Source organism: Amblyomma americanum, chromosome 1, assembly GCF_052857255.1.
Source record: "Amblyomma americanum isolate KBUSLIRL-KWMA chromosome 1, ASM5285725v1, whole genome shotgun sequence".
NCBI lineage: Eukaryota > Metazoa > Arthropoda > Arachnida > Ixodida > Ixodidae > Amblyomma > Amblyomma americanum.
In genome coordinates this window covers 139,524,310-139,551,453 of record NC_135497.1, presented here as the reverse complement: position 1 = coordinate 139,551,453, position 27,144 = coordinate 139,524,310, and the positions used below count along the sequence as shown (strand labels likewise).

Sequence of the window (27,144 nt, the reverse complement as noted above, 5' to 3'; positions counted from 1 at the left end):
TTTTTAGTAGCTTTAGAACATACTCTACTACACAGGGGTCCTCTCCGTAACCCTCCCCTGACTCCCTCAGCATGCGCAACGGGGTCCTCAAGTATCGTCCGTAAACGACTTCAGTGGGGCTCAATCCTGTGCTTTCATCTGTGACAGACCTCACCGCAAAGAGTGCTGCTGGAATGCACCCTTCCCAATCTCTCTTATGTCCAAAACATAGGAACCTAAGAATCCTCTTCAGCACCGGATGCATGCGTTAGGCTGGATTTGATTGAAGGTGCTGAATGGAACTGCGGATTATCTTAATCCCGCATCGTTCAAAGAACGTTGGTGTCAAGTAGCTTGTAAACGCGCTCCCGTTATCGCTGCAGGGAACCCGACGCGATAGAAAATTGACAAAAGGGCGTCTACAACGCACGCAGAACTCATCTCCTTCAAGGGAATGGCTTCGTGGAATTTCGGGGCGACGCACAGCGTGGCCAGAAGGTAGCGACAACCAGAGCTGGAAAGTTGCAGTGGCCCTACAATATCTATCACAAGACGCCGAAAGTGCTCTGTAATGATGGGAACAATGGGTGCTTTCCATTTTTCCATCGACTTGCCAAACCGGTGGCAGGTGTCGCAAGATCTGTTCAACGTCTTTCCAGCAGCCAGGCCAGCAGTATACGAGTGCTAATCTAGCTTTTGTTTTCTTTATGCCCAGATGGCCTACCCAAGCATTTCCGTGAGCGAGCTCTAGAAGTTGCCGCCGGCACTTCTCTGGCACTAGGAGTTGCTCATATGCGCGTCCCTTTGAGGCGCAGTACTTCGGATACTTAAGCGGTAACTCGATGAACACTTCCTCGCGTACGTGCGGAGCGCCTGCGCGCCCAGCGGCGCGCCGCTACGGGACGCCGAAAAGGGGCATGTATCTCCAAGCTCCTGGCGCTGGCTCGCTCCCTATCTTGAGCCGACGGAAAGAATTTCAATGCGTGAAGAAAAGGGGTTTGGGTGAAGCCAAAAGAGCAACTTAAACCGCGCAGAAAAGTGGGGGAACCTGAAAGAGCTCCAAGCCATTGAAAAAAAAAAGTCCTCGAGAGCCCCGTGGTCCTCCGATTGTTGTAAACAGGAGCCCGCTTGCGCAGGCGCCGGTATCTGACATGCACAGATATCTGCGCCTCGCTCGCGTCTGCTCGCGCGTCGCGCATGCGCAGACAGGCTCCAGCGTGCACCCTTCGGCGTAGTCGCTCCGCCCGTACGCCTAGGACGTGTCCATCGAGTTGGGGCTTTAGCGTCATGCAAGCCAAGCCTGTGGTGAAAGGGAGACCTTTGTCCTTCAACAGCTGCTCGGATTTATTCGAAAACAGGTAGGGCAAGTGTGTCAGCAAGTTCGCGCTAACGCCGCTTTTGTGTCTAGTCTGTCAACAGCCCTCTCTAGAGTCACTTTCGCTATTGGTAAGCACACTCTCTGTTCATTGCCTAACCTGCCTAATCCAGTAGCATTCGCCGGATTGGTCTGCGGAGGAAACGCAGGACGTGTGAGCAACATCCATATTGGCCCCTGAATCATACAGCGCTATACATTTCTTCCCATTTATCACTACGTCCTGCATGTATGGCTCCAGCAATTTCAGGTTTTCTTCCGACTCTCGCATGCTCGCGAACGCAATCATTCGCTGTTCGCAGTTCAATGAGATGTGGCCCGCCTTGTTGCAATTATAGCAAACAATGAGCTTACGCGCTTCAAACGCACAATCTGCATGTGCCTGCTGCTTCGGCGATTCGGCAGACCTAGGTGACTATCTTTTTTTTTTCGCTATCTCCTCCTTTCTATCCCGAATCCTCTGTTCGGTGACCCGGCGCGCTGGTGGTACCCTTCGGTAGGGGATCCTTTTTAAAAAGGTTTCTCCCTTTCCTAACTTGTTATCGTACCCTGCCTTGCTTTGGAGGTTTCGGAGAACGTTACACTCGTCTGCGAGCTGTGCCGCTCTGTCTAGGTCTGTGTTCGTTGGCCTATCTTGCAGCCATACCCTCAGATCTTCTGGAAGAGCTATAGTGCTGCTCTAGAGCAAGGCACTCCTGCACCTTTTCGTGATTTCCGGGCACACTTTAAGTTGACATTTAGCCGGTACGCGAAGTCAGTAGGCGACTCTCCACCTTTCTTTGCCCGCCTGAAACGCTGCCGAAAAGTTTCGGGAGAAAGACGGTACTTTATAAGCAGTGCGCTCTTTACCTTGTCGCAGTCGTCGCACTCTTCCTGTGAGAGACGAGCCACCACTTCGGCCGCCTCGCCGGGAAGCAGAGGAAGTAACTTCTCCGAGAAAACGCTCTTGTCGATGTGCGTCCTCTCGCATGCACGCGCGAAATTTACCAGAGAGGGTGCAATATCGTCTTCCACGCCATACGGTGAGACACGACCCTGTAATCTCTGCCCCTCCTGCTCTTCTGCCGAAGCTACGGGGCTAGGACGCGCCGTATTCCCTCCGTTCGACGCGATTTCGAGCACCTTCACTTTGCGAGCATGTTCTCTCGCTTTTTCTTCTGCATCACGGACCTCCCGTCTTTCTTGAGCCAAGCGGAGCTCTTCTTGTTCTTTCTGCTCGTGCAGCTCCCGTCTTTTTTGCTCTTCTTTGTGTGCGACAATCGTTTCCCAAGCCTCGTCGGCCTCCTCAGCAGTTACCTCCTACTCCCGCATAACCTCAAGAACGTCCTTTTTTTTTTCGTTTTGCAGAACGTAGCGAAATTTGCAGCTCCTGGCAAATTTCGAGCAGCTCCTGCACTTTTAACTTCTTTATCGTGGTTTTCCACCATGCGTTACCAAGCCTACTAGAACAAACGACTTAAATGAAGTGAACAAAACAGTTTTCCTTAAATCAATTTCCCAGAAAACAAATCAGCACCCAACATCTGCCTGTGCTAGTGCGCTCTGGCGAAATGAGCGGAAAACATTCGGAACTCCCCCTGCTAAGGTATATATAGCTCATGCCTGTCAGTCCCGTAGCTGCCGAGGTCCGTTGGAGCCGGTAACTTGACGTGTCCATCCCACAGCTGCTATCCAGTTGTTAGGATTCAGGTAGCGTGGTCGGGCCGGAGAAGGGACGAGGAAGTCGGACGCGTAGTTATGAGGAAACACACGGCAAACTTTACAAATATTATTTACATAATGTAGAAGTAGAGCAACTGAGAGTGCCTCTCAGTGAAAGGAAGCTTCTTGGCAAAACGGGGGTCTCTCGGCTGCACTCGCTGCCGAGTTTTAAGGGGTATTCCTTCTCTAAAATCCCTGGATGGAGGTCGGGCCTGCCGAGGAAGGGGTGTCCTGAAAGCTTCACTTTGGCTCTAATCACACACTCCCTTTCCAGTGGGCACGCCCCCGTTATGTGTTAAGTTTGAGGATGAGGAGGATGCCGTCTATGTTGCGCAGGCAGCGCGAGGGGCGTTCCCTCGGTCTGCAGGTGGTTGCACGGGTGGCTTTCACTTGCTCTTCATCGGTGCAAGACCACAAGGCCAAAGCACAGGGCCACGCGCAAGGCCACGCGGTGAAGGGAAACCGCTCCTTTGACGACGAATGCCGCGGTCAAACATGGTGACTCGACCCAGCTTACACCCGGGTCGCCTCTGGGAGGTCCGTTACAGCAGGCCTTGAGAGCTGTCTTCGTCATGAGCTGCTCCCACAAAAGACTTGCTGTCGCCGCCGCTGCCGCCGCCGTGGTTACTCCCGTCGAGGGAATCCGCGCTCTAATCCACTTAAGCAGGAAAGAGGCGCGAGCATAACACCACCCATGCACCGCTCGTGCTCCCTATATGCCCTCTAAAAAATTCAAGAATATATAATTTTAGTACGCGCGCGCCTGTTCAGCTTGCCGTTCGTGACGCATTCTGACATGACTTGAGCCGTAAGTACTAAGGCTCTGGACCAAGCTCGCATATCGCGACTTCACGTGCGCTTAGTGCGTGTGCGTCAGATACATTGAAGATTACGCTTTGCATTTGTTTTGTTTTATCGGGACTGAAAAATGAAAACGCGTTTCTTCCCTCGCAGGTGGTCGAATTCGGGGTGGCCGATGTAACGCGCTTCACAGGCGCGACCTTTGCCCTCAACTGGCTGGGCCGCATTCTGACCACCGAGCTGCTGCGCCAGTACAAGGAGTACATCGTCATCACCATCGAGACCAAGGCCAAGTCGTTCATCGATTCGGTGCTCGAGAACATTAAGCTGCCTTTTCGGAGCAAGTTCCTCCAGCTCACGAACCACGCTCGCAAGGCGCACAGGGAGCGACGAGTTATTCGTCGGAAGCATTAAACTGCCGTTTCTGTTCTTGTATCAGTTCACCTATGGTATCTGTTGTAACAGAGTGATCTGATCGACGTTATAAATCACTCACCACACACATTCTTTTTCTACAACACAACAACCACCATTTATTCCATGGAGGGGAAAAGGCGGCACAGTACATCACTCACCGCGGCAAGTCAACCACACACTCCACTTTCACGGCAAGTCAACCACACACTCCACTTTCCGGAAAGGGCATACAATCCTCTCCGAGGTCGTCGTGCGGGGAGGTCCTGCGCGTCCGGCGCCCAGTTGTCTCAAGGTAAAGAGGTAATGCCTGGTGCGGCTGCCACCTCCCGTTTCAACAGTATCACTCTATCGGTAACGCAGTAACGCGAAAAGCTGAACATGTGACCGCTGATCCATGGCGTAAGGCAGCGCGCAGAAAGCATACAGTGGGGAAGTAGGACAAAACTGCTGCATTTGCAGCGTAATATAATTTGGAGTGCAGAAAATAAAATTAAAGTTACACACAACGAACACTGAACTGTACAACGGTAGCAAAAATTCGGGGAAAAGAGCAACAAAAACCAATCAATTCAGCCACTTCCCAATCCGCTCCCAAAGGTCTTCTCGTTACATGTTAGTAGAGTTGACAGCACGAGTTATTCACCTTTGCAATGCAGACTGCTTTCACTGCATGCCACGAGTGAGTAAACATAATCACACCTGCGCAGTATTCAATGTTTATCATCCAAAGGTTGACATCGCCGCTTTGTACAGTGGGCGGCGAGGTGGTAGCGGCTGTTTAAGTGTGAACTCTCTGTTCCACAGACGAATGTTCACATATTGTACAGCTGTCCAATTAAAAGATTACCATAGGACGCGCTTAGCTGCCGAACCAGTTCGCACAACAACAGGCAAATTCTATAACATGATCCGTGCACTGCATCGCATAGATTCACTGTTTATTTTTTTAGCGCATTGACGTATTCATATTCTGCTGCATCGGCACTAACTGATTCGGAGAGATGCGTAGATTCATTTTTAAGTTAACAGCACTGCGCTTTGTCCATAGTATTTTGTCCTAACTAAAAAAAAGGCTCTTGTCCGGTCTACGAAGAGAAAAAAAAGAACACCGTCGAGATTAACACACCTTTAGGAAGATTTAGCCGAAAACATTCTAGGAGCCAAAACAAGCGAAACTGCTATTAAAGTGTTACAACAAAAAAAAGAGCATAACTATCAAAAGCTGACGTCGCTGAAGAAAATGGAAACGCATCGTATCTGCTATATCACCTGTAAGGAGCGCCGCTCCTCTTTACAGCTCTTGCTGCAGCAAAGACAGCTTGGAAGGGGTTCATTTGGAAAAATGTTGGTTTGGTTCGCAGTCATTTTCGCACTAATTTTAGTATCCGTTACGTAAGCGAAAATCCACACTGCCCGCTACTCAGAAACGCAGATTCAGAGAGATTGGAGATACACAAGTGGAGCGCAACTACCCGCATAAAAGCCACCTCGAAGCAAATCGAGGTGGAACAGCACACAAATCTCTCCTACACGAACGCTCTACTTTCCCGGAGCGGGGCAAGTGTTACCGCTGTCGTCGACAGAAACTACGGTCTCATCACGCCGGTAACTGAACGTGACCACAACACAAGCGCACGTCTGAAGGGAAGGGTAATCGCGCGTGTGATAGAACGCCACTTGCTACGCTTCCAAACGATTCACCTACAGAGCCGCATCTACACCGACTGAAGAGAAACATGCTACTCAGCAGCAGACAAGGGAAGGGAAATGAGGGGCTCGTTTGACACAGATATGGCGGAAGCCAACAGCCACTGAAACCAAGGTGCATAGGGGAACGTTTCAATTTTGAAGCGAGAAGCTTCACTACGCAAGCTTTTCGAGCCGTCAGCGGGGCCGCAAATTTGACCTAGAATGTAGCTAGAGGTGAAACAAGGAAATGACGCCCGTCTCACATATTTCGGTGGACACCCGAATCGCACGCGTAAGGGAAGGAAAATGAGATGAAAATTGGTTTTAACGAAAGGCAATTACGCCTGTCTCACATATCTCGGTGGACACCTGAACCGCGCCGTAATCGAAGGAAAATGTAAGTTGGTTTTAAGAAAAGGAAATGACGCGTCTCACATTGCGCCATTTCCTTTCCCCAGAAAAGCAGTCTCTTTAAATTTGGCTTTCTGAAATTATCCGCAGGGCTTGCGCGTCGTTTAGAACCGGCTTTGGTTCCATATCTCCGCATACAACGAGTAATAACACAGTTGTAAATACCAGCGAAGCTATATTAAATATATACTGTCTTGTGTGAGCGCCTTAATGTCGTTTCGAAGAAAGCAAGATGTTTAAGAATAAAAAAAATGCTTACTACTGTGTGTGTGTCAGTATGGCGATCTATGGAAACCGCCAGTCACTCGACCGCAAACGTAGCCAGGGAGATGCAGCTTTTCGCTTTCGACCAGGGTTAACCAGGGCTAAACCACCAGCAATATTTTTAATTTTTGGTGCTGATTAAAGGAAGAATAATACTTTGATCAATCTGCCGCTTAAAGACAATTATAACGCAGATGAAAAACAACCACGCCGCCTGTGGGATCTGAACCCACGACCTCAAAATTTCGCGTCCGGTGCTCTACAAACTGAGCTATGGCGACGGCTGAAAAAAATTGGTTTTTGAGAAAAGGAAACCACGCAGTGATTGTCTCATTTATTTCTGTGGACACCCGAACCGCGCCGTAAGGGAAAGGACGAAGGAGGGAGTGAAAGAAGGAAGGAAGAAAGGTGCAGGGAAGCCACAGGAAGCTGATAGAAGGATGTTGTTAATAATTGCGGTTACATTTGGGCTAAATTGACAAAAATTGCGCTTTCGTGGACCGAAATGGTGTCAAAACTCAGTTGCAATTTATAACAAAGAGGGGGCAGGGTTGGTAAACACCACCATCATGGTGGAAAAAGATCTGAAAGAAAAAAATTGATGGCTAAACTTGTCTACTTAAAGTTAGACGATCCGGAGAGAGCCCTAGCTCATTGGATGCAAATCGCAGCGGCTGCATACGGCTGCCACTTTCCACTCGTAGCACGGACCTCGTCCGAGACGGCAGTTGAAGGTCCGCCCCCTTCGCTTTGTCGCTGGCGCAGCTTTTGGTGCTACGCGGACCTTGCCGCACGCGGTAAAGCGGTGGAAAAGCTGCGTGCGTGCGTGCGTGTGTCACGAGAAGGTCTAGGATTGGCTCCGTGTAAAGGCTCACGGCGTAAAAATTGGCGGCCGACGAATTGATGCGGCGTAGCTGCGACACCAAGGGGCTTTTTATTGTCTTATCATTGCATCCATAAATTTGATTTCCACATCACTCTTCCGTTCCACTGCTGCGTGTGCTGTTTAGGTGGGGCTTCTGGAGGGTGCAGAGGGGTGGAGGTTTTCTGGAAACCTCCTCTCGGAAACCTCTCGTGGATGGTGGGCTCCTTTCATGGGCTTCTGCTGGGTGGAGGCTTCTGGAGGGTGAAGGTTACGAATTAATACTCTGCTCATCCTCAACGTATACAGCCACCCGAAGTGCCTGGGGCACGACCTCGACCGACTATTCACGCTTGCCAAGCGAGCCGCACGCAAATGCCCCCTCCTGATTGTAGGAGACGTCAACGCCCTGCACAAGGCCTGGGGTTACACAGCCGACACCCCCAAGGGGCGTAGGGTATGGCTCGCAGTTCAGCAGGCCGGCTTCTTCCTTCTCACAGACCCCACAACCCCACCGGGAACAGCGTCTGCGCAGACACTACTCCTGACCACACCTTCACCCACCGCCTCCCTCACACTGCGTGGTGTAACACCCAAGACAATTTGGGTAGTGATCACTACATTATCAAGATTCTCCTACAAGCAGGCCCAACATGTAGATCCCTTCGTGATGCTATCATCACGAAGTGGGACTCGTTCCGCACCTCCCGAGCAGCCCGCACTCTAGACACCATCTCAGACATAGCTACTTGGTGCGTAGCTACCAACTCCAGCGTGACGTCCGCGCCGTGACTCGCCCACTCCCGGAGGACTGCCCTGCAGACGCGATGGATTCCCGTCTCCTGCACCTATGGGAGGCCAAGGCGGGTCTCGAACGGAGGTGGCGGCGTCAGCGCTGGAATAGAACACTCAGACGCCGATTGGCCCTGCTCAACAAGGAGATTGAGACGCATGGTGCAACTCCGTCTCGGCAAAATTGGGAACCTAACAGTCTGGACGGCAACATGAGCCTGCCCCAGACCTGGAACCTATCCGCCATCTCATTGATTCGACTCAGTCCAAGACACACCAGAAACACAACATCAAAAAGCTCATACACACATCCGAGGCCTCCCGGCAGGAACTCCTCGACGAACTTCGTGATCTCTACTTCCCCGCATATCCCTAAGCAGACCACCCTCACTACACAGACTCCCCCAACAACCTTCTCGACCAATCGATCACCGAGGCGAAACTGAGGGCACAACTTAAGCGCCTCAATGCGTCCTCAGCTCCTGGCCCCGACGGAGTGCACAACAAGGCACTCCACAGCCTCGATTCCCCCTCCGTCAAAGCCCTAACCAACTACTTTACGAAAGCTGGCTGCGCGGCGCCCTCCCACCTCAGTGGAAAGACGCCAAAGTAGTCTTTATTCTCAAACCCGGCAAACCACTTCATCCCGCTAACCTCCGTCCCATATCTATTACGTTGTGTGTGGGCAAGCTTATGGAGCACGTTCTCCAGACACAGCTCAGCCGGTATTTGGCCCGTAGGCCCGCGGATGTACAATTACGTCCGCGATTTCCTCTCCAAACGCACACATCAGAATGCACACTGGGTGACCACCGGCTGTCTGGTGTCTCACTGGGAGCACGGGGAAATCCTCAGGGTGCTGTGCTGTCTCCTATCCTCTTTAACATAGCCCTTCTCCAACACCCCACCAACTCGCCCAAAAAATACCAGACATACATTTCAGCCTTTATACTGACATCACTGTCTGGGCTGTCGAGGCAGTGGCACCGACACGGAACACAACCTATAGTCGGCCCTCAACATCATCGACTCATACGCTCGCGTGCGCCGCCTAGCCGGCTCCCCTTCCAAATCAGAACTCTTCCTCTACTGGCCCAGGCCGCACGACCCCGCCAACCCTCCCATCTCACTCACTCTAGGGAACCACCCCACTCCCCTGGTCTCCAGGATTCGCATCCTGGGCCTCGTCCTTCACTCCCACGGCGCGCATGGCAACGCCATCCAAACTCTCCAGATCCAAGTTCAGCAAGCCACCCGCCTCAATCGGCGCGTGGTGGTGAACCGGCTCGCGGGACTGCGAGAGCGAAGCACTCTCCGCCTCACCCAAGCCTATATCACGAGCCGCACTCATTCCCCTATCTCCCCCTAAAGCAGAATGAGCGGGACCGCATCAACGCGCTCCTCAGGAGCTGCACGAAGGTCGCCCTCCGCCTACCCCCCAGCACCTATACTGCCCGGCTCCTCAACTTCGGTGCCCACAACACGTTTAGGAAGCTGGCAGAAGCCATCCTAACAGCACAGCATACTCGCCTGTCGGGTACTGCGGCAGGCCGCACTCTGTCAGCTAGGCATCACCCCGATCACCCATCCTACCGAGCGGGTTCCCCTACCTCCAGACCTACGCTCCCATCTGGTCACCATTTCCATCCCTAAGAACATGCACCGCGAGCACGACGGAGAACGCAGGGCAGCCCGCGCCAAAGCCCTGCACAAGCTGACGGCGACAGTTCCGAGGGAGCCTACGTGGACGCCGCAGCGCACTCGTCGGGCTCCCGCATTGTCATCTCCGTCGCTAACAATCAGGCCCGATTAATCACATCAGGGTCCGTCACCATAGACTCACCGGAAATTGCAGAGGAAGCGGCCATTGCGCTCGCTCTCATCTCCACCTCTGCCATCAAAATTCTCTCCGACTCAATATCTGCCCTATCCAATTTCGCCACAGGCCTGATATCCCGCACCGCGGCTCTGCTTCTACGCTTCTGGCACCCCACCCACCCCGTAACCCTTATCTGAACCCCCGCACACGCAAGCCTCCCGGGCAACGAGGAGGTACACTCCCTCGCCAGAGGCCGGAGTTGGGCCTCCTTCGCCATTTCAGGAGCGTCTGCTTACGTTCAGAGCTTTTCTTACCTACTACCGAAATACCCGGCGCATTTAGGCACCACCGGCTCTCTCCGTAACCTTAACTCAGGCCTCCCACTGGCGCCGACTCCAGACCCGAACTGTTCCCTACTCTATTCTCCTTCACACCCGCTACCCCCGATCAATTCCTCTCTTCCTGTAAGCTCTGCGGGAAACCAGGGGACTTTCTTCACGCCCTCCTTATATGTCCTACCTTCCCACACACTTCATCTCCAACCAAGGCGGAGTCATACTGGCAGACTCCTGGCTATGTGCGCAAGCTGGGAAAATCGAATGTAGCTGTGTTGACTTTCGAGGGACGCAGCGTTCCGCGTTACGTCCATTATAATGCAGAACTGACTCCCGTCAAGGAGTATAAAAAAACGGTGCCAGCGTGCTACCGTTGCGGCACACTGGGGCACCGGGTGGACAACTGTCCCACCCCGGTCAAGGAAAGATGCGGCCTTTGTGGTCAAAACGTGGGGCTTGGTACTGAGGGGATGGCCCCCCACGTCTGCAACCCTATGTGCTTAATCTGCGGGGGCCCGCACCTCACCAGCTCCCGCGAATGCACCGCCAAATTCATCAAGCTGCCGCAGCCAGGGCCCAGGACGCCATCCAAGGGAGCCAATTCCGGCGCTACACGGGGAGGGCGGCAGCAAAACAACCAGAAGACGCCACGACGTGGCGTGATGCCTCCCCCAGGCAAGACAGCAACGGTAACGCCACCACCCGGAGCAGCGGAGTTCCCAGCTCTCGGCGCTTCACCTGGCGGAGCCGCCTGCAACCAACCCAAGGTAGGCAGCTGGGCGAGGGTCGCCTCCTCTTCTTCCCCTCCTCCCTCCTCCCCCACCAGCACCGCCGAGACGCAAGAACTCAAGCGCGAGCTCGCCCTCTTGCGAGCTCAAAACGAAAAACTAGCCAGCGAGCTTAACTCGCTCAAAGCCAAATTCCCTACTCAGCCCGCGTCGAGCGAAGAGGAAGAAAATATCACAGACAGGGAGATTCCTACTAATGTGGAGAGTCGCGCCGCGGCCCTGGAGAGCCGGGTGACCGCAATTGAAACACAATTGGCTGACCTCCCCCAAATTATCCACGATACCATTGCGCGTCAGGTGGAGAGTGTCATCGCACAGGTGACCCAAGCAGTAACTCACATTATCCAAAAATGGATAAAAGACAATCCGCGCGTCCTTAAACGCGTAGGGCCCATCAGGGACGATAACCGCCCCTCCAAATTCAACAGAGTTATTCCCGATGAATTTGACTTCTCGGAAGACTCCTCCACGTCTGCGCCGGGCACTAGCGGACTGGGGAGTCTTAACAACGTAACCCCACCCTCTGCCTCCGACCATGGCCCCCAACCCTAAGTCGCGAGCAAGAGCAACTCAGCCGCTTACAATAACGCAGTGGAACTGCCGAGGTCTCAAGAACCGCACGAAGCGGACTCATCTGCGCATCTATCTTGAGACCTTTGAGTTTCTCGTCGCCGTGGTTGCCCTTCAGGAACCCGGCGCCGGTGCCAAACTCACAAACTACACTACATTTCAACACAACCCGCAGACATGTATACTTGTTCACAAGCAGTATACTGCGCAGGAAGTCACGCTCCCCACAACACCGCCTTTCCCATACACGATGGTGTCCGTGCTGCCCCTAAAGCGGTCTGACCCACCTGTACACATTCTAAACATTTACTGCCCACCTAAACTTAAGAACGTCACGTTCAATGAAATTTTCACCCAAGCAATGCAGGTGGCGGGAAGGGATCCCCTTCTGATCGTCGGCGACTTCAACGCCCCGAGCAGGCTATGGGGGTACCCCCGGGAGGACAGACGTGGGCGGAAGCTTGCGGAACTTCTTTCCACACTTGGACTTACTTTACACACTGATCCCGCCAACCCAACACGAGTCGGAAATTCGATTCAACGAGATACTTGCCCGGACCTCACATTTACACGCAACATACGCCATGCCGACTGGCTGAATACAGAGGACACTCTGGGTAGTGATCACTGTATAATCAACACCACCATTTACATGCGTCCCCTGAAACGCCCACTAACACAAGCTCGTGTACCGGACTGGACGACTTTCCGCACATCTCTACCTATCGTAGATCCCCTCCAGTCGGGATACGACGCATGGTCCAAATCGCTCACGTCTACACTCACGCAACACGAGAAGCAGATACAGCTCACAGAAACACAAACGGACGTGGACAACCACTTGCTCCACCTTTGGGAGGCCCGCCGCAGCCTCACCAAACGATGGAAGAAACAGAAACATAACAGACGCCTAAAGAAACGCATCCTCGAACTCACACAACAAGCAGCGGAATATGCTACTCAGCTAGCCGACACTAACTGGGTGGACCGGTGCAACGCGGCTGCGCGCCAGATGTCTGGCCGCAACACGTGGCGCCTATTCCGCGCTCTCATCGATCCAATACAAACACGCACGGAAACCCAACGCCACTTACATAGGGCATTGCACAACTTTACAGGAACGACAACACAGCTAGCGCACACGCTCAGGGATCGATACCTTTGTACCACTAAGGACCCCCGGCAGGCGGCGTACTCGTATGCAGGCGAAGAGAACGCGGAGCTGGACAAGCCGTTCCAGCTCCACGACCTCCGGGCGGCCTTAAGCAAGATGAAGCGGGGCACTGCACCTGGGCGCGACAAGGTTACGGTCAAGCTTTTGGCCAACCTTCCCGACGCAGCCTACACCGCGCTCCTCAAATACATCAATAGCATTTGGGACGGAGAGACTCCTCTCCCTCTCGATTGGAAATCGGCTCTCGTGACCTTCATTCCGAAGGCCGGCAAACCTATCGATGTGGAGAACCTTCGCCCCATCTCTCTGACGTCTTGTGTCGGCAAGCTGATGGAGACGATGGTGCGCGACAGACTCTCCGATTATCTCGAAACACAGCACATTTTCGCGGACACCATGTTCGGTTTTCGTCCTCACAAGTCAGCACAGGATATACTTCTGCAGCTCCACCACGACATCTTAGATCCTGTCGAATGTCCCCAAAACGACAAGGTGGTCCTGGCCTTGGATCTTAAAGGCGCATTCGACAACGTCAAACATGCAGTAATCCTGGACCACCTCAGTAACACCAACTGTGGCCACAAAACATTCCATTACATAAGTCAATTTCTTACAGACCGTCAAGCCTATATACGCATACAAGATGCGGAACACGGGCCATACACCATCGGCTCGAGGGGAACACCTCAAGGCGCGGTCCTGTCTCCCCTGCTCTTCAATTTGGCAATGCTTCGCCTTCCCTCCAAATTGTCTTCTCTGCCCGGGATACATCACGCTCTTTATGCGGATGACATTACAATCTGGGCCACGCAAGGCAACCTGGGCCACATGGAGTCCTGCCTGCAAGCAGCAGCGACCCTAGTCGACGACTACGCGGCCTACTGCGGACTCCAGTGCGCCCCAGCTAAATCAGAATTTGTGCACTTACGTCCCTCCCCCCGGGACACAACTCCGCTTCGCATCAGTCTCCCCTCGGGACCGATCCGGGAGGCCAAGGAGATCCGCGTCCTTGGCCTCTTCATACACCACCAACGCAGAGTCGACACCACCATAGCCAAACTTCGCACGGTGGGAGACCAGGTGGGCCGAATGGTCCGCCGGGTCTCAAACAAGCGGGGCGGGTTACGAAGCAAGGATGCACTGCGGCTTGCCCATGCTTTCGTAACGAGTAGAATCCTCTACTCAACTCCCTACTTGCACCTGCGCAAACATGATGATGACCAACTGGAGGTCATCCTGCGGAAAGTCATCAAGCGGGCTCTCGATCTTCCGATCGCCACGTCCAACCAGAGGCTTCTGGCCTTGGGCGTGGTGAACACATTTCGGGAGCTTCGAGAGGCCCACTTATGCAACCAATACACGCGTCTTGCACAGACCACGTCCGGTCGCCGCCTCTTGGACCGGCTACACATCAAACACGACTACCACATTGAGGAAAGGGAGAGAGTGCCAGAACCCTGGAGACGCGCCCTCCGGGTCCGACCCCTTCCCCGCAACATGTCCAGTGAAGACCATAGCGGTCGTCGCCAGGCGCGCGCGGAAGCGTTGGCGCGATACTATGGTAACCAAGAACATGTGTATTACGTAGACGTTGCCGGCCCACACCACGGGGGGTGGTACACGGCCGCAGTCGTACACAACACAAACACAGTTAACGGGCTCACTTTCAAAGCCTACAGCGCAACACACGCGGAGGAGATTGCCATTGCTCTGGCTCTCACGAATCCCAAGTCAAAACACATCATCACCGACTCGCGAGGGGCCTGTCGGAACTACGAGTTGGGCTGGGCTCCCCCGCTTGCCTGGCGCATACTGGAATATCGCTGTCGATCTGAAGATCCAACTCCACGCAACCTGATTTGGGCCCCCGGTCACCAGGGCCTCCAGGGAAACGAACAGGCCGATCAGGCCGCCCGCGCACTCTCTCCCCGGGCTATCTCCCTGTCCTTGGAAGGGTACTCCCAATCAGACAATCTGGCCATTACATTCAAACAAATCACCGATTACTACAAGGAGGAGCACCGGCGCTACCCGGCCCCTTGTAAGGGTCTGGATCGCGCTGACGAGCGCCTCCTCATCAAAATTCTCACTAACACTGTACTGTGCCCGGCGGCGCTTAAACACTTCAATACATCCTTTGATGGCACGTGCCAGTTCTGTGGGGAGGTGTCTGACACCTTCCACATGGTTTGGGCGTGTCAATCTAACCCATCTATCCTCCCCAACCCCAACCCCACCAGAGAGGACTGGGAGGCGGCCCTGCTCGGCTGTCAAGACCTGAAGAGCCAAAAGGCCTTGGTTCAACGGACGCGGGCGGCGTTGCTTGCCAATGGGGCCCCGGAATAGGGGCTCCACCTAGTACTGTGAGGGGAAAGGGCCAATAGGGTCCTACCCCAATCACCTTTCTGTAAAAAATTTATTGCTTATAAATGTTTTTCACCACCACCACCTGGCCAGCTCCGCTGTTGCTGACCAGCGCCGGATAATTACCGACGCACTGAAGCGGATAGCCCTCCAAGGGCTGTCCTTAGCCCTGTAAAGACAGCCCACTAAGGGTTGTCTCGTGCCATCTCAGGGGGTTTGCCCCCCTCTGTATTGCTTGTCAATAAATGTTTTCCACCACCACCACCACCACCATTACCACACGAAAGCCTAGGGTGGGCTGCGTATAACGGCTCACGCCATAAAATTGGCGGCCGACGATTGGATGCGGCGAAGCTTCGACAGCAAAAGCTTTTTCACTGCCTTCTCACTGCGTCCATGAATTTGATTTCCACGTCACTCTTCCGTTCCACTGCTGTGTGTGCTGCTTAGGTGGGGCTTCTGGAACGTGGAGAAGAGTGGAGGTTTTCTGGAAGGTGTAGGTGAATGTGTGGGTGGATGGTGGGCTCCTTTCATGGGCTTCTGCTGGGTGGAGGCTTCCGGAAGGTGAAGCTTATGAATTAATATTCGGGGGGATGGGGATTTTAAATTCGCGTTTTTGTAAGGAGCATGTGAAGATTTCACAGAAAAAATTATCCTCCCTTCCAGATGATTAATATGAATTTTTTCGGGTCTCCAAATATTCAAAGCTGAACACTCGATTCAGGGTCTCACCTCTTTGGGCTCACACCTGTCACAAGTCATTATGGAAGCAATCTATAACATTTCAAGCCTCTTGAAGAGCTCATGCTTACAAAACAAGCAAACGAAAACACTCCCACAAATGACATACGACTGCTTCCGTAAAACGCGGAAACGCCCACAGTAACGCTGCGTTCATTTTGGCACACCTGGCTTGAGATGGCTGTGCGTGGCTGGGTGCGAAGAGTTAGGAATATAAGCTCCAGGAATAAGCGGCACATATGCATTCCAGCAGTAACCGAAACCAACACCAAATAAGTTACATGAATACATGGAGACCGCATTTACGAAGGAGTTATAACCAGTTGGTCTTCCATTCACCTCCTCGACCTTGTGAGAAAACAAACTTAGAGGCGTGCTTTCACAAGCAGCAGCCTCAGCTGCAAGTTCCACTGTAAATAAAACCTCCAAACATATACACAAGTGTAGTGCTGGGAAATCGCGGATTCTTATAAACATGTCTGCACGCAGGCTCTCCACAGCAACGTCCTGGGAATCTGTGGAACACTGATTCTCATGGTTGCAATTGCCTGAAATAAAATACAAAGGCATGCCACCGTTCAGCAGAAGTCATGACCTTCGACTGTTAGTTGCTCTTACGAATTTTCGAGATTAATTATTAATGCGAAAGCATTATATAGCTCAGTTGTGTCCCGCAGATCTTGTCCGCAGATCTTGTGTGCAGACCTTGTCCACAAAACGTGTCCGCAAAATGTGTCCACACGATGACGTCACTCCAGTTGAATGAATGTGATGATAATGATAGTGAATTTTATAGCGCAATGGCATCTGCGGCCAAAGAGCGCCATTGCACAAAGTATTTTCGTTTGCTCAACGTGGGGTCAAAGACCCATGAATGTGTAAAAGTTAAATGATAATGAGTAATAAATTAAAGGTGTTATATGCCCTGATGAAGAATTATGTCGCCACGTCATTAATTAGTAAAAATTAAGAAATTAATTAGCGTAATTCACGTGTCAAGGTGATGACGTCATAGAAAAGCCACATGACAAGACGACTTGCAAAAAATGAGTTATGTGCCAAGGTAATGACGTCACGCCAAAGTCACATTACAGGATGACGCAAGATATAAAGAGCGATGACGTCACACCCGAGCTGATAAGTGCTGCACGTGCAGACAGGAGAGAGGTAGAATGATGGAAAAAGACGCCCGGCGGGGGTCAAAATCGCGGCCGCCGAAGCGACGACGTTGGTTTGAGCAACAGATATAGCAGGTGCAGACGAAATCCCAGTGACGTCGTCAATGGTTGACCTCAATGTGGTGGCAGTATTCCCGAATACATGCGACAAAATTATGAGCAACTGTTCGTCGCCCAGCATTTTGGGTGGTGTCATAGCATTTCTCTTTGCATACAGCTTACATATTTTAGTCAAGCTGGAAGCTAGCTTGCGAGAGGGGTTCGGACCAATGACATATGCTCCTTCAATTGCATGCTACTACATTTTTCCTTAATGTGCGGTTGAGGCGTTCACCGATATGTCGAGATGTGAAGTTGGAGGCTAACTTGTGACAGGGTCTCGGACCGCGATGACATATGTCCCTTCAGTTGAATGCTTTAAGGCGCGGTTGAGGTGTCCACCGAGATGTCGAGATCTGAGAGTTACTGCCTCCTTTCCTTTCCTCAAAAACTTTTCCATTCCTCAAAACACATGCTTTTGCATTCCTCCATGTAAGCAGAATTAAGTGCCCTCAGAATTTTTTAGATAACTCATGTTTTCCACCTTTTTTTTGTATCGTTTGATGTTCCAATGAATGCGCACTGGCACAAAGAGAAATACATCTAAGCCTCCTTGTGGTGCATAACAATTCTCGCGTATTCGGTCATTCCAGCTCCTATAGGTGGCGCGGCAGCAGTACGACATGGCGGAGGAGGCGGTGATTTCGCAGATGCCGTAGCGTGTGTCTCTTTATAGAAGCAAAGCGGCTTCTTGGCGTGGTGGCACTTTTGGTGTGATTTTTAGACTCTATAGATTTAGCAGTAAATGATTGTCGGTTATTAATAAAATCCTATGCTTAAGTTTGGCTGCACTACGGGCTCGAAATAATTTTTAATCGATATGAGCATGGAATCGCTTGTTCGGAAGAGCCGCAAAAACTCCAAAACTTGTGAACTCAGCGTAGTAAAGTGCGAGAAACACTTTGAGCTGTAATTTTTTGCGCGTTCGCTTTCTTGTTCTTTCGGCACTCACCCGAAAGCGGAAAGAAACCACTTTAATGACCCAGAAAGTCAGACACTATATTTCGTGCCTACACGAGTGCGGCCCTCACCCGCATAAATACGGTGTGTGTATTTATTGCGCGCTGATCTTATAAGTACACAAATGAAAAAAAAAAACAGCAGTTGGTAACACTGGCCACGGTCCACGGCGTAATATAACTGCACTTACAAATTACAATGCAAATCAAATTTTTAATGTTGGGCTGTATCATTAAACAAGCCAGAAAGATCAAAATCCTTGAGCCTACAATTTCGACTCTTGACTGGCTGCTTGTTTAGGTAAACAGAAAAGCTTTACCAGCGGTCTACATTTCCTCACGGAGGAATTCTGTTCGGCGGTCCTGAATGAGGGCGGAGCTTTAGTGCAGATTTAATTGTATCCAACAGTATATATTCCATCTGCAGCGTACGTTGGTCACATATGTGGTAATAGGAGAGGGAATGTAGCTGTTGCTTGAAGCGGCAGTCAGGGGGTCATTCCAGCTTTATAATACAGTCGAAATTAGCGCTCAATATGTGTTTTTGACAAGCGGGGGGGAAAACTGTGATCGAGTGAGCAGACAACAGTTGCCAAGAAGCGTTTGCGGTGAATCATCCACTTTGCGCAATATATCCGAGAAATGAAGGTACAATTGTGATGTTCTTGCCATTCATATCGCCATTTAGCAGTGACGTTGTGGCCAGAAAGCCGTGTTTAATCTGGAGCAGAATGGACTGAAGCGTGATGAAACATCTTTGTTTTCTGCAAACCTCCGCCTTAAAATATAGCCAATATTATTGATATCAGCTCAGTGTTTAAGCACTGCACTGCTTTCATGCAGCTGTAATTCGCTACGTTGGTCGCACGAACAAAACTCCGAACACGAATGCATTGACGACACGGTGTCGTGGCGTCAACAGAGTACGTCGCTGAGGAACAGACGTGTCATTGGGCTGAAACTCTTTACCAACCTACAGAATGCACTTAATCAGTGCTTTTTGAACTCTTTACGTGTTTGCAGGTACAACATGCCTGCTATGTGGAATATTCGCACATCGTAGAATAAAAGAGTATGGTCATCTTTGACGCGCATCTCACGCTCCAAACCACTGCGATTGAAAGGTAAAGCCTCGTTGAACCAGTTGTTATGATATATATATTTTTTTTGCTCAGTTAGCCGAAAATGTTGTAAGCGATTCAGTTGAAGCAGATTGATTGTAAAACATTTTATTCGCCGGGAAGAGCTTGGCAAGAGGTCGCGTTAAGTGGTCGAGAGTACATAGCCCTCGACGACTTTGTCAGCCCACTCCACCGCCAAAACTTGCGTTCTGGGGTCAGAGCTAGCCAGCACGGTCTCCCACCGCTCGAGAGAAGGAGCTGTAACTAGATCACCCGGAGGCGTCTCTATTTTGCAGTCCCACAGGATGTGATCGTAGGTAGCACGTTGGCCACAGTGTTTGCAGTTTGGGTTGTAAAGATCTGGATAAATGTGCGCGAGGAGTGATGGGGTGCGTATCGATCTCGTCTGTAGACGACGCCACGTAACCTCTTGTTCTTTAGTAAGTCTTTTGTCTGGAGGGGGGAAAATTCTCCTCTCTAGTTTAAAATGATTGGTGAGATCATGATATGTGATCATTAAGTCCTTCGTGAAATTCAGGGAGCCAGACTCATCCACTGCCCGGTCGACGAAACCTCGGGCTTTATTGTGGGCTGCCTCGTTCCCCGGATTCCCCGAATGGGCTGGGACCCATATCAATTCGGAATAATTTGGTGAGAATTTGGTTGCGTTAAGGATTCTAAGGGAGGTGTTTGTAATTCGCCCTTTAGCGAAATTATTGATACCCATTTTGGAATCGCTGAGGATGATGCTCCCTTGGGTATGTGCTAGGGCGAGGGCTATAGCCGCCTCTTCTGCCGTTTCAGAGGATTTCGTTTTGATTGTCGCCGAGACGATGTGGTCACCATTCTCGTTCACAAACACAACTGCAAAGGCATTGGTATTTTTGTATTCTGCCGCATCTACATAAAGTGTTGCAGCGCACTGTCTGTATTTCTTATGTAAGGCTTTGGCTCGTGCTTGTCTTCTACCCTCATGGTGTAAGAGGTGCATGTTTTTGGGGAGTGGTTTGATTAGTAAGGCCGTCCTATAGGCGCGGGGTAAGTCTACTTTAGCATCGTTATTCGTAGGTTGAAAGTTAATTCCGAGCCTGGTAAGAATACTCCTGCCAGTTCTGGAATTGGCTAATCGCGCTGTTTGAGCCATTAAATGGGCTTCTTTCAGTTCATTGTAGGTGTTATGTATTCCTAACCTCATAAGCCTTTCGGTTGAGGCATTTAGTGGGAGTCCTAACGCAGCCTTATAGGCCTGCCGTATCATGCTATCCAATTTGTCCTTTTCTGCTTTCGAAAATTTCAGATAAGGGGTGGCATAGAGTATCCTGCTCAGCGCAAAGGCCTGCACTAGGCGGCATAAATCTCTTTCCCTCACCCCTTGTCTGCGGTTAGCTATGCGGCGGAGTAATCGCGCCGTCGCTTAAACCGTGCGTTTTAGCTTAGTGAGTGTGTCAGTATTTTTTCCATTTGTTTGTAAATACAACCCCAGTATTCTCATGGTCTGTACCTCTTTGACAGATCGTCCATTAACATAGACGTTTATTTGCGGGGGGGGGGGGGGGGGGGATGTCGTGGTACGCCTACCTCTTTGTTTACGACGGATCACGAAGAGTTCAGATTTTTGCTCAGAACAAGTGAGGCCGGAATCCCATGCGCATGCCTCGATGATGTCCACTGCTGCTTGGAGTGTGTCTTCTATGTAGCCTTCGCATCCTTTGGTTACCCAAAGTGTGATGTCATCTGCATAGAAGGTGTGATGTAGGTCTGGTATTTGTGCCAGTTTGGGGGGAATTTTGATGAGGGAGAGGTTAAAAAGGAAAGGGGACAGGACGGAGCCCTGTGGCGTTCCTTTACTTCCTAGTTTGATTGGGGCAGACTCTATTGTTCCGACCGTTATCACTGCTGTTCTGTTAGTGAGGAAGGATCGGATGTAGTTGTACGTCCTTTCTCCGGGGTTGATTTCTGACAAGTTTGTCAAGATGGCTTTGTGGGTGACGTTGTCGAAAGCTTTAACAAGGTCTAAACCCAATATTGCTTTCGTTCCTGTTCCCTCGTCAGCTTCAATTATGTCCTTGTTAAGCTGCAAGAGAATGTCCTGGGTAGATAGTTGGGCCCTGAATCCTAACATTGTTTCAGGTAAGAGGTTCCTGTCCTCCGCATAGTTTTGGAGCCTATTGAGGATGACATGCTCCATGAGTTTGCCTAGGCATGATGTTAATGAAATTGGGCGTAGATTCTCAGTGCTGAGTTTCTTACCCGCTTTAGGAATAAAAGTGATTTTCGCGTGTTTCCACTCTGGTGGTATGCTGCCTGCATGCCAGTATTTGTTCATAAGGTCTGTAACCGCCGCGATCGACGTTGCGTCTAAGTTCCTGAGAGTCTTATTTGTTACTTTGTCTGGTCCTGCCGCAGATGTTGTCCGCAGTTTTCCAATTGCCTACCAGACCTCTGCGTCTGTGATGTCTGCGTCTAAATTTGGATTAGGAGTCCCCCGGTAGTCTGGTTGTGTGGTACTATCATCCGTGTTTAGATAACGTTCTGCTAGCTCTTTGATTAGGTCATCAGTTGTACCCTCATATTTATGTATGAGTCTGTACAGTTGACTTTGTTGCACGGGACGTGTTTGTTCTGGATCGAGCAGGTGTCTTAGAAGATGCCATGTCTTCTTATTTCCGAGCTGTCCATTGACGCTTTCACATATTTGGTTCCATTGTTGTGTTTGGAGAGTAAGTGTATGTTCCTCGATTCGCCTCTCGATTTCAGCGATCTTTTTGCGTAGTCGCTTGTTGTGTTTTTGCTGCTTCCAGCGTTTTTGGAGGCCTTTTTGTGCCTGCTACAGGTGTAACAGTTTTGAGTCTGCAATCTGCTCCTCCTTCTCAACTGGCACCACAACGCTAGTGGAGCTGACATCCTCATTCAGGGAGATAACCCAGTCGCTAAGGTTAGAGATCTCCTTTGGAGCTGTTTTGTCGCGAAGTTGCCTGAACTTGTCCCAATCCGTGGTTCGTATTTCTTTTGCTTTGTTTTTAAGTTTTGTCGTGGGGAAGGTGATGCTAAGGATGAAGTGATCACTACCAAGGTTTTTCCCGGTGTTGACCCACTTTGCGTCCTTGACGTTTTTAAAGAGGGATAAGTCTGGAGATGTGTCTACACATACACTGTTACCCATGCGTGTGTGGTCGCTCGGGTTGTTTAGCGTTGTGAGCCCTAGTGACTGTATGATTTGCCAGAGCAGGTTCCCTTTCGGAGTTGCTTTGGTATATCCCCATGCTGGGTGTTGAGCGTTGAAGTCTCCCACAATTAATAGTTGAGCCCTAGCAGCCAGCTTTACTGTGTTTATCAACAAGTGTGGGAGTCCATTGCCTTTGTTTCTGGGAGGGTTGTATACATTAAGGATGAAGAGATTTGAGCCTCCTTTTTGCCTTGGTACTATTTCAAGTAGGGTGTAATCTTCTTCCGAATCATTGATAAAATGTTGAATTGCGGTGATATTTCTATGCACCAGAGTGGCTGTGAAGGAGCCGGCTGCGTTACTAGTATCATAATGAGGTGGCAGATATGCTTTATAGCCTGGCAGTGTAGCCCTGCCGCTAGCTTCTTGCAATGCAATCACGTCTGGGGTTGGAACAGACGGTGCTTGTTGGGATGTGGAGCTGCAAGTGGGCCCGCTTGCGGCGGAAGCCTCTGCAGTTCCATTGCCAAATTTCAAATTTTTGGCGTGGTTTCATGTTGGGTTATAGATGGTTGTGGCGTCGTGGACAGATCCAAGGTGGGGGGTAGGCGGGCCTCGATAGTTGTAAGCCTATCCATTATTTGCTGCATGCAGGTGGCTATTTGGGATACCTGTCCCTCTAGTGTTGCAAAGCGAATATCTATCTCTGCAAATTTGGTAGTAACGAGGCCTTGGAAGGTTGCTTGTTCTGTTGATATAGCGCTAGTTCTCTCTGACAGAGTATTGATGTCTGCCCTGAGTTTGGTAGGCGCTTTCGACGGCTGCGGGGTGTCGGCTTCCGAAGCCTCGGCCTTTCTTTTGGATTCCTCGCCTTCTTTTGTAGGATGCGGTCTTTTAGTTGCTATTCTGGCGTCTGTGTCCGTCGCGTTATGGGCTGAAGACTGGGACGCGTTGGAGGGAGTGTGGCAAATAGCGTCTGTTTCCATCGCATTATTGGTCGAATCCTGGGACGCGGTGGGTGGCATTCTAGCCGCAGTGGCATTCTGTACCTGATGCGCTTGTAACAGGCGTTTAATGTCAGCCAACTCTTTTTTAAGGCTGGCAATTTCTCTGTCTCGGGATTGTAGTTGGATCTGAAACTCCTTCTCTCGAGCGTCAATAGATTGGGAGGCCTCTGCTGGCCAGCTCACCTTTTTATTGGAGCGGCTATCGCTGCGTCCGCGGCTTGAGCTTCTCTTGTCGTTCCCTGCAGGGTTCCCCAGGGGCGGGAAGGAGCTGGAGTTGTTCCGGCTGTGGCTTCCTCCTTTTCCGGTAGCACCGTGTTCCTTCTTCCTGGGCCTAGACTGGTGTCCGTGTAGTGATGAGTCGTTGTCCCCTTGCTTGGGTGTCTGGTTGCCATGGGGCGTTCCTTGTTTGTTCTTGTTGATCAGCCGGAATTTGCAGTTCCGGCTGCCTGTGTTGTGGCCCCCGTTGCAGACGATGCATACGGGTTGGCAGGTTGGCTGTTCTCCCTCAGGTGGAGGCGAGTGATTTTCTCCGCAGCGGCGGCAAAGGTTCGTTGTAGGTTTGTAGCAGACATCGGCCCGGTGTCCTACTCTCCTGCAGTTGTAGCATACCTCATGTTGCTCCCTGAAGGGGTGGACCCGAAAGACGCCGCACTGATAGATTACTTGGCTGGGTAGCTTCTTTCCAAAAAAGGTGATTTGTATTGTTCTGGATTTCCCGATCCTTCGGGCATCCACAACTTCTATTCTTTCGTTTCGGTTTCCGAAGCCTTGGCAAACCGCTTCGGGCGCGTCTCCCGCGTAGGCGTTGTAAATGACCCCTTTTACCGAGTCTTCGGGCGCCGCCACGTACGACGTTACGTTGTAGGTTTGATCTTGGAGGTTGTTTTTCAATATTGGCGTATGCAGCCGCCCGTTGACGATCAGGCGTGCATAGCGTAAAGGTGTTGTTGGCCGTATTGACTCTGATAATGTCTTCATTCTTCACCGTATCATACGGCAGCCTGGCCACCTCGCAGGCGCAGAAGAGTAGTAGTCCGGGCGCAAAGTCCCTCAGATTCCAACCTTGTGGTCGGCAGACGATTTTGTAGTCGTCGGTCGGTAAGCGCGGGAGAAGGGCTTTCTTGCTGAGTGCAAGTAGCTTCTTCCCGTTCTTTCGCGATGGAAAATTGGAATTAGACTTGCCTTGGCCGTGCTCCTGCGCAGGCTCGTCGTCGGTTGATGCGGGCCCTTTATTCTTCAGGCCTCGTTGTCGGTCGCGGTAACGAAGAATGGTTTCCCATTTTCCGGCCTCGAGCTCCGACGGTGATATTTTCTCGCCTTCCACGGCGTACTCCATCTGTGCGGGTCCCTGGGCGCTCAGTTCCCGGCGGAGAGGTGACGAGCTAGGTCGAGCTCGATGGCTAGGCCGGCAGTCAGCCGGCAATATGCCTAGGTGTCCGTAGATTGGCAAAATCCGGCTGCAGCAGGCACTGGACAATGGCCCGGATGTCGTCCAAAATATTCGAGCCCAAAGGCTGACTCTTTCTGCCGAAAAGTGGCTTCGAGGCGGGAGCCCATGCGAGACACGTCAGCACAGCTCCGTGGATTGGATTGGATCCTGAAGCAGACGAAACAGCCGGAACGGCATATTCAAAGGGCCCGCCCATCTTGCAACGCTCGCCTCGGCGCCTTGTCATAACGCTTTCCATTTAAGAAAACAGATGGCGCCACTGCCGCCCTTCAGCGAAAAAACGGCGTTTGCGGGTTTCGGTTCGCCGATCTCGACGCAGACAATCACGTTTTCGCATCATGCACGGCTCAACTAAGTAAGTACAGTGATAAAACTTGCTACGATACAAAAGTTACTATAATATGCAAGCTCTGTGAGCAGTTTCACCAGAAATGAACCAGCGGCTGAGGCAGAAATGTTTGAAAGTCTTCACGGTACAAATGACAATACTATGTATACACTCATGCTGAATGAAGATAAATAAGTACTAAATTCCATTTTCCATTCTTCTACCACTATAGAAGATGCAGACGAGAACGTTAAGAGCGCAGACGGCTTGTGGTGGTGGCGGTGGCCAGTCCCTTCTCGCGGGTGTGCGTCTGCTCAGATGAGGCCAACAAAAACAACGACGACGCACCGACAGTCCGCCGACCCCAATCCACCATCAAGGGTAGGTGCCTTTTTGTTTGAGGCCTACGGAAACGACGGCCATAATGAGCGACGTCAGGGAGGAACCTTCCCGACGGAAGAGGGTGCGGGACGTTCAACATCCCCGGGCGCGCCGTGAGCTTTTTCCGCCCGATCTCGGCCCGGGCAGCAGCCGTGGAGCTGGACAAGTTCTGCTCCCACACCTGGGCTTGTTCATGGGCGAGGGGATCCGCCGATCGGAGCGACTGAGAATAAAAAGAGAAAAGGCAGAAAGCATTCTTCCCGAAGCGGCCGAAGAAGGAGTGTGGCCAATTTCAGGAACAGCTACCTGTAGAGACTTTATGAAGTGCCTCCAGAGGTCATGGTCTATGAAAGAGGACACCATCGCCTCCGTCGGAAGCGGCTGAGGTGCATCCTCTGACAGTCTGCCGCCAATTAACACACAGTCCGCACGCCTCTACTTCCACGGAAGAGCACGCTGATGCCAGTTTTCAAGCCGAGCCACAGTAACAAAGACGCCGGTCTCCGAAGTGACTTGCGCAAAAAAAAAAAAGACAACTGTGGGAGCCCATGTATGCTGTTTTTAGACCCGAATTCGTGAAGGGGCCCGGAGGCCTGTGAGGTCGGCCCTGTGCCGTGCGGAGCGTGAAGTCGTTGCAGGACGTTCTAGAACTGCCGCCAACTGAGGCACAGCTCCAGGCAGGCTATGTGGCTTGACCGAGAAGTTCTGCGCGTGGACTGACTTGCATGGATTTTTTTTCTTTTCTTCAACCCTCGTGAACAGCACTGTGAAGCACTGGCCCATCGTATCCATGAAGGAGGGAACCTTCAACGTAACACAATAAAGAGATGAGACAGCACAAGAGTTGAGTTGTTTTGCCCCACGTTTGAATAGACGCGTTGAATTGCCTTCTTTTCTGCGGAATACAGATCTTCTCTGGAGTACAGTCGTGAGTAAAAAAGATTAGCATATATAATGACGGCACCGGAGTGTGAAAATCGCACTGCGCGGCTGGCGAGGCGCCTTGATTTTGCGAACACGCCTGGCACTTTTGCTATCGGCCTGCTAGTAACCGCAGCGCCAAACGTTGCTATCTGCCGCTCCTGTGGCACGTCACGCGTGCTAATCTTTTTTACTTGCAACTGTACCTATAAACATTGCTAGTGATAACACGGACGAAATGTAGTCAGTGATAGACATCATGCAATGCCGGCATTCCGTGTGACAGCACCGTTTTTATTTATTTATAGGTACATGCATATGACAGCAGGGAGTGGCAAAGTGGTTAAAAAAGATTTAACATATATTTCAGACTCTCTGAACGAAACAAAAACCATCAGACTGAATTTGAACCCCATTCGGCGTTAGGCGGTTACAGTCTAGTTTTCCTTGCT

At 51.3% G+C, this 27,144-nt stretch overlaps 2 protein-coding genes across 2 annotated transcripts in view; both read left to right on the top strand.

Moving 5' to 3' along the window:
• LOC144113834 (uncharacterized) overlaps window positions 1–4,270 on the top strand; it is a 15,609-nt gene extending 11,339 nt beyond the window's left edge. The window contains exon 3 of the mRNA XM_077647178.1: window positions 4,010–4,270. Within this exon, the coding sequence (XP_077503304.1) occupies window positions 4,010–4,270 (261 nt within the window). The remainder of the gene's footprint in view (window positions 1–4,009) is intronic.
• A 6,435-nt stretch (window positions 4,271–10,705) lies between these two features.
• LOC144136221 (uncharacterized) lies at window positions 10,706–15,409 on the top strand. Its single transcript, XM_077668348.1, has 2 exons — window positions 10,706–11,212; window positions 15,218–15,409. The coding sequence occupies exons 1-2, from the start codon at window positions 10,916–10,918 to the stop codon at window positions 15,359–15,361; spliced, it is 441 nt and encodes a 146-aa protein (XP_077524474.1). The 5' UTR covers window positions 10,706–10,915; the 3' UTR covers window positions 15,362–15,409.
• Window positions 15,410–27,144: the final 11,735 nt, after the last annotated feature.

What these genes read in the sequence shown, in the direction of transcription:
- LOC144136221 (XM_077668348.1), top strand. Translation starts at nt 10,916, where the DNA reads ATGGCCCCCCACGTCTGCAACCCTATGTGCTTAATCTGCGGGGGCCCG. An exon ending in CCGCCTGCAACCAACCCAAG is followed by an intron (nt 11,213 to 15,217) that starts GTAGGCAGCTGG and finishes CAACCCCACCAG; the next exon opens with AGAGGACTGGGAGGCGGCCC.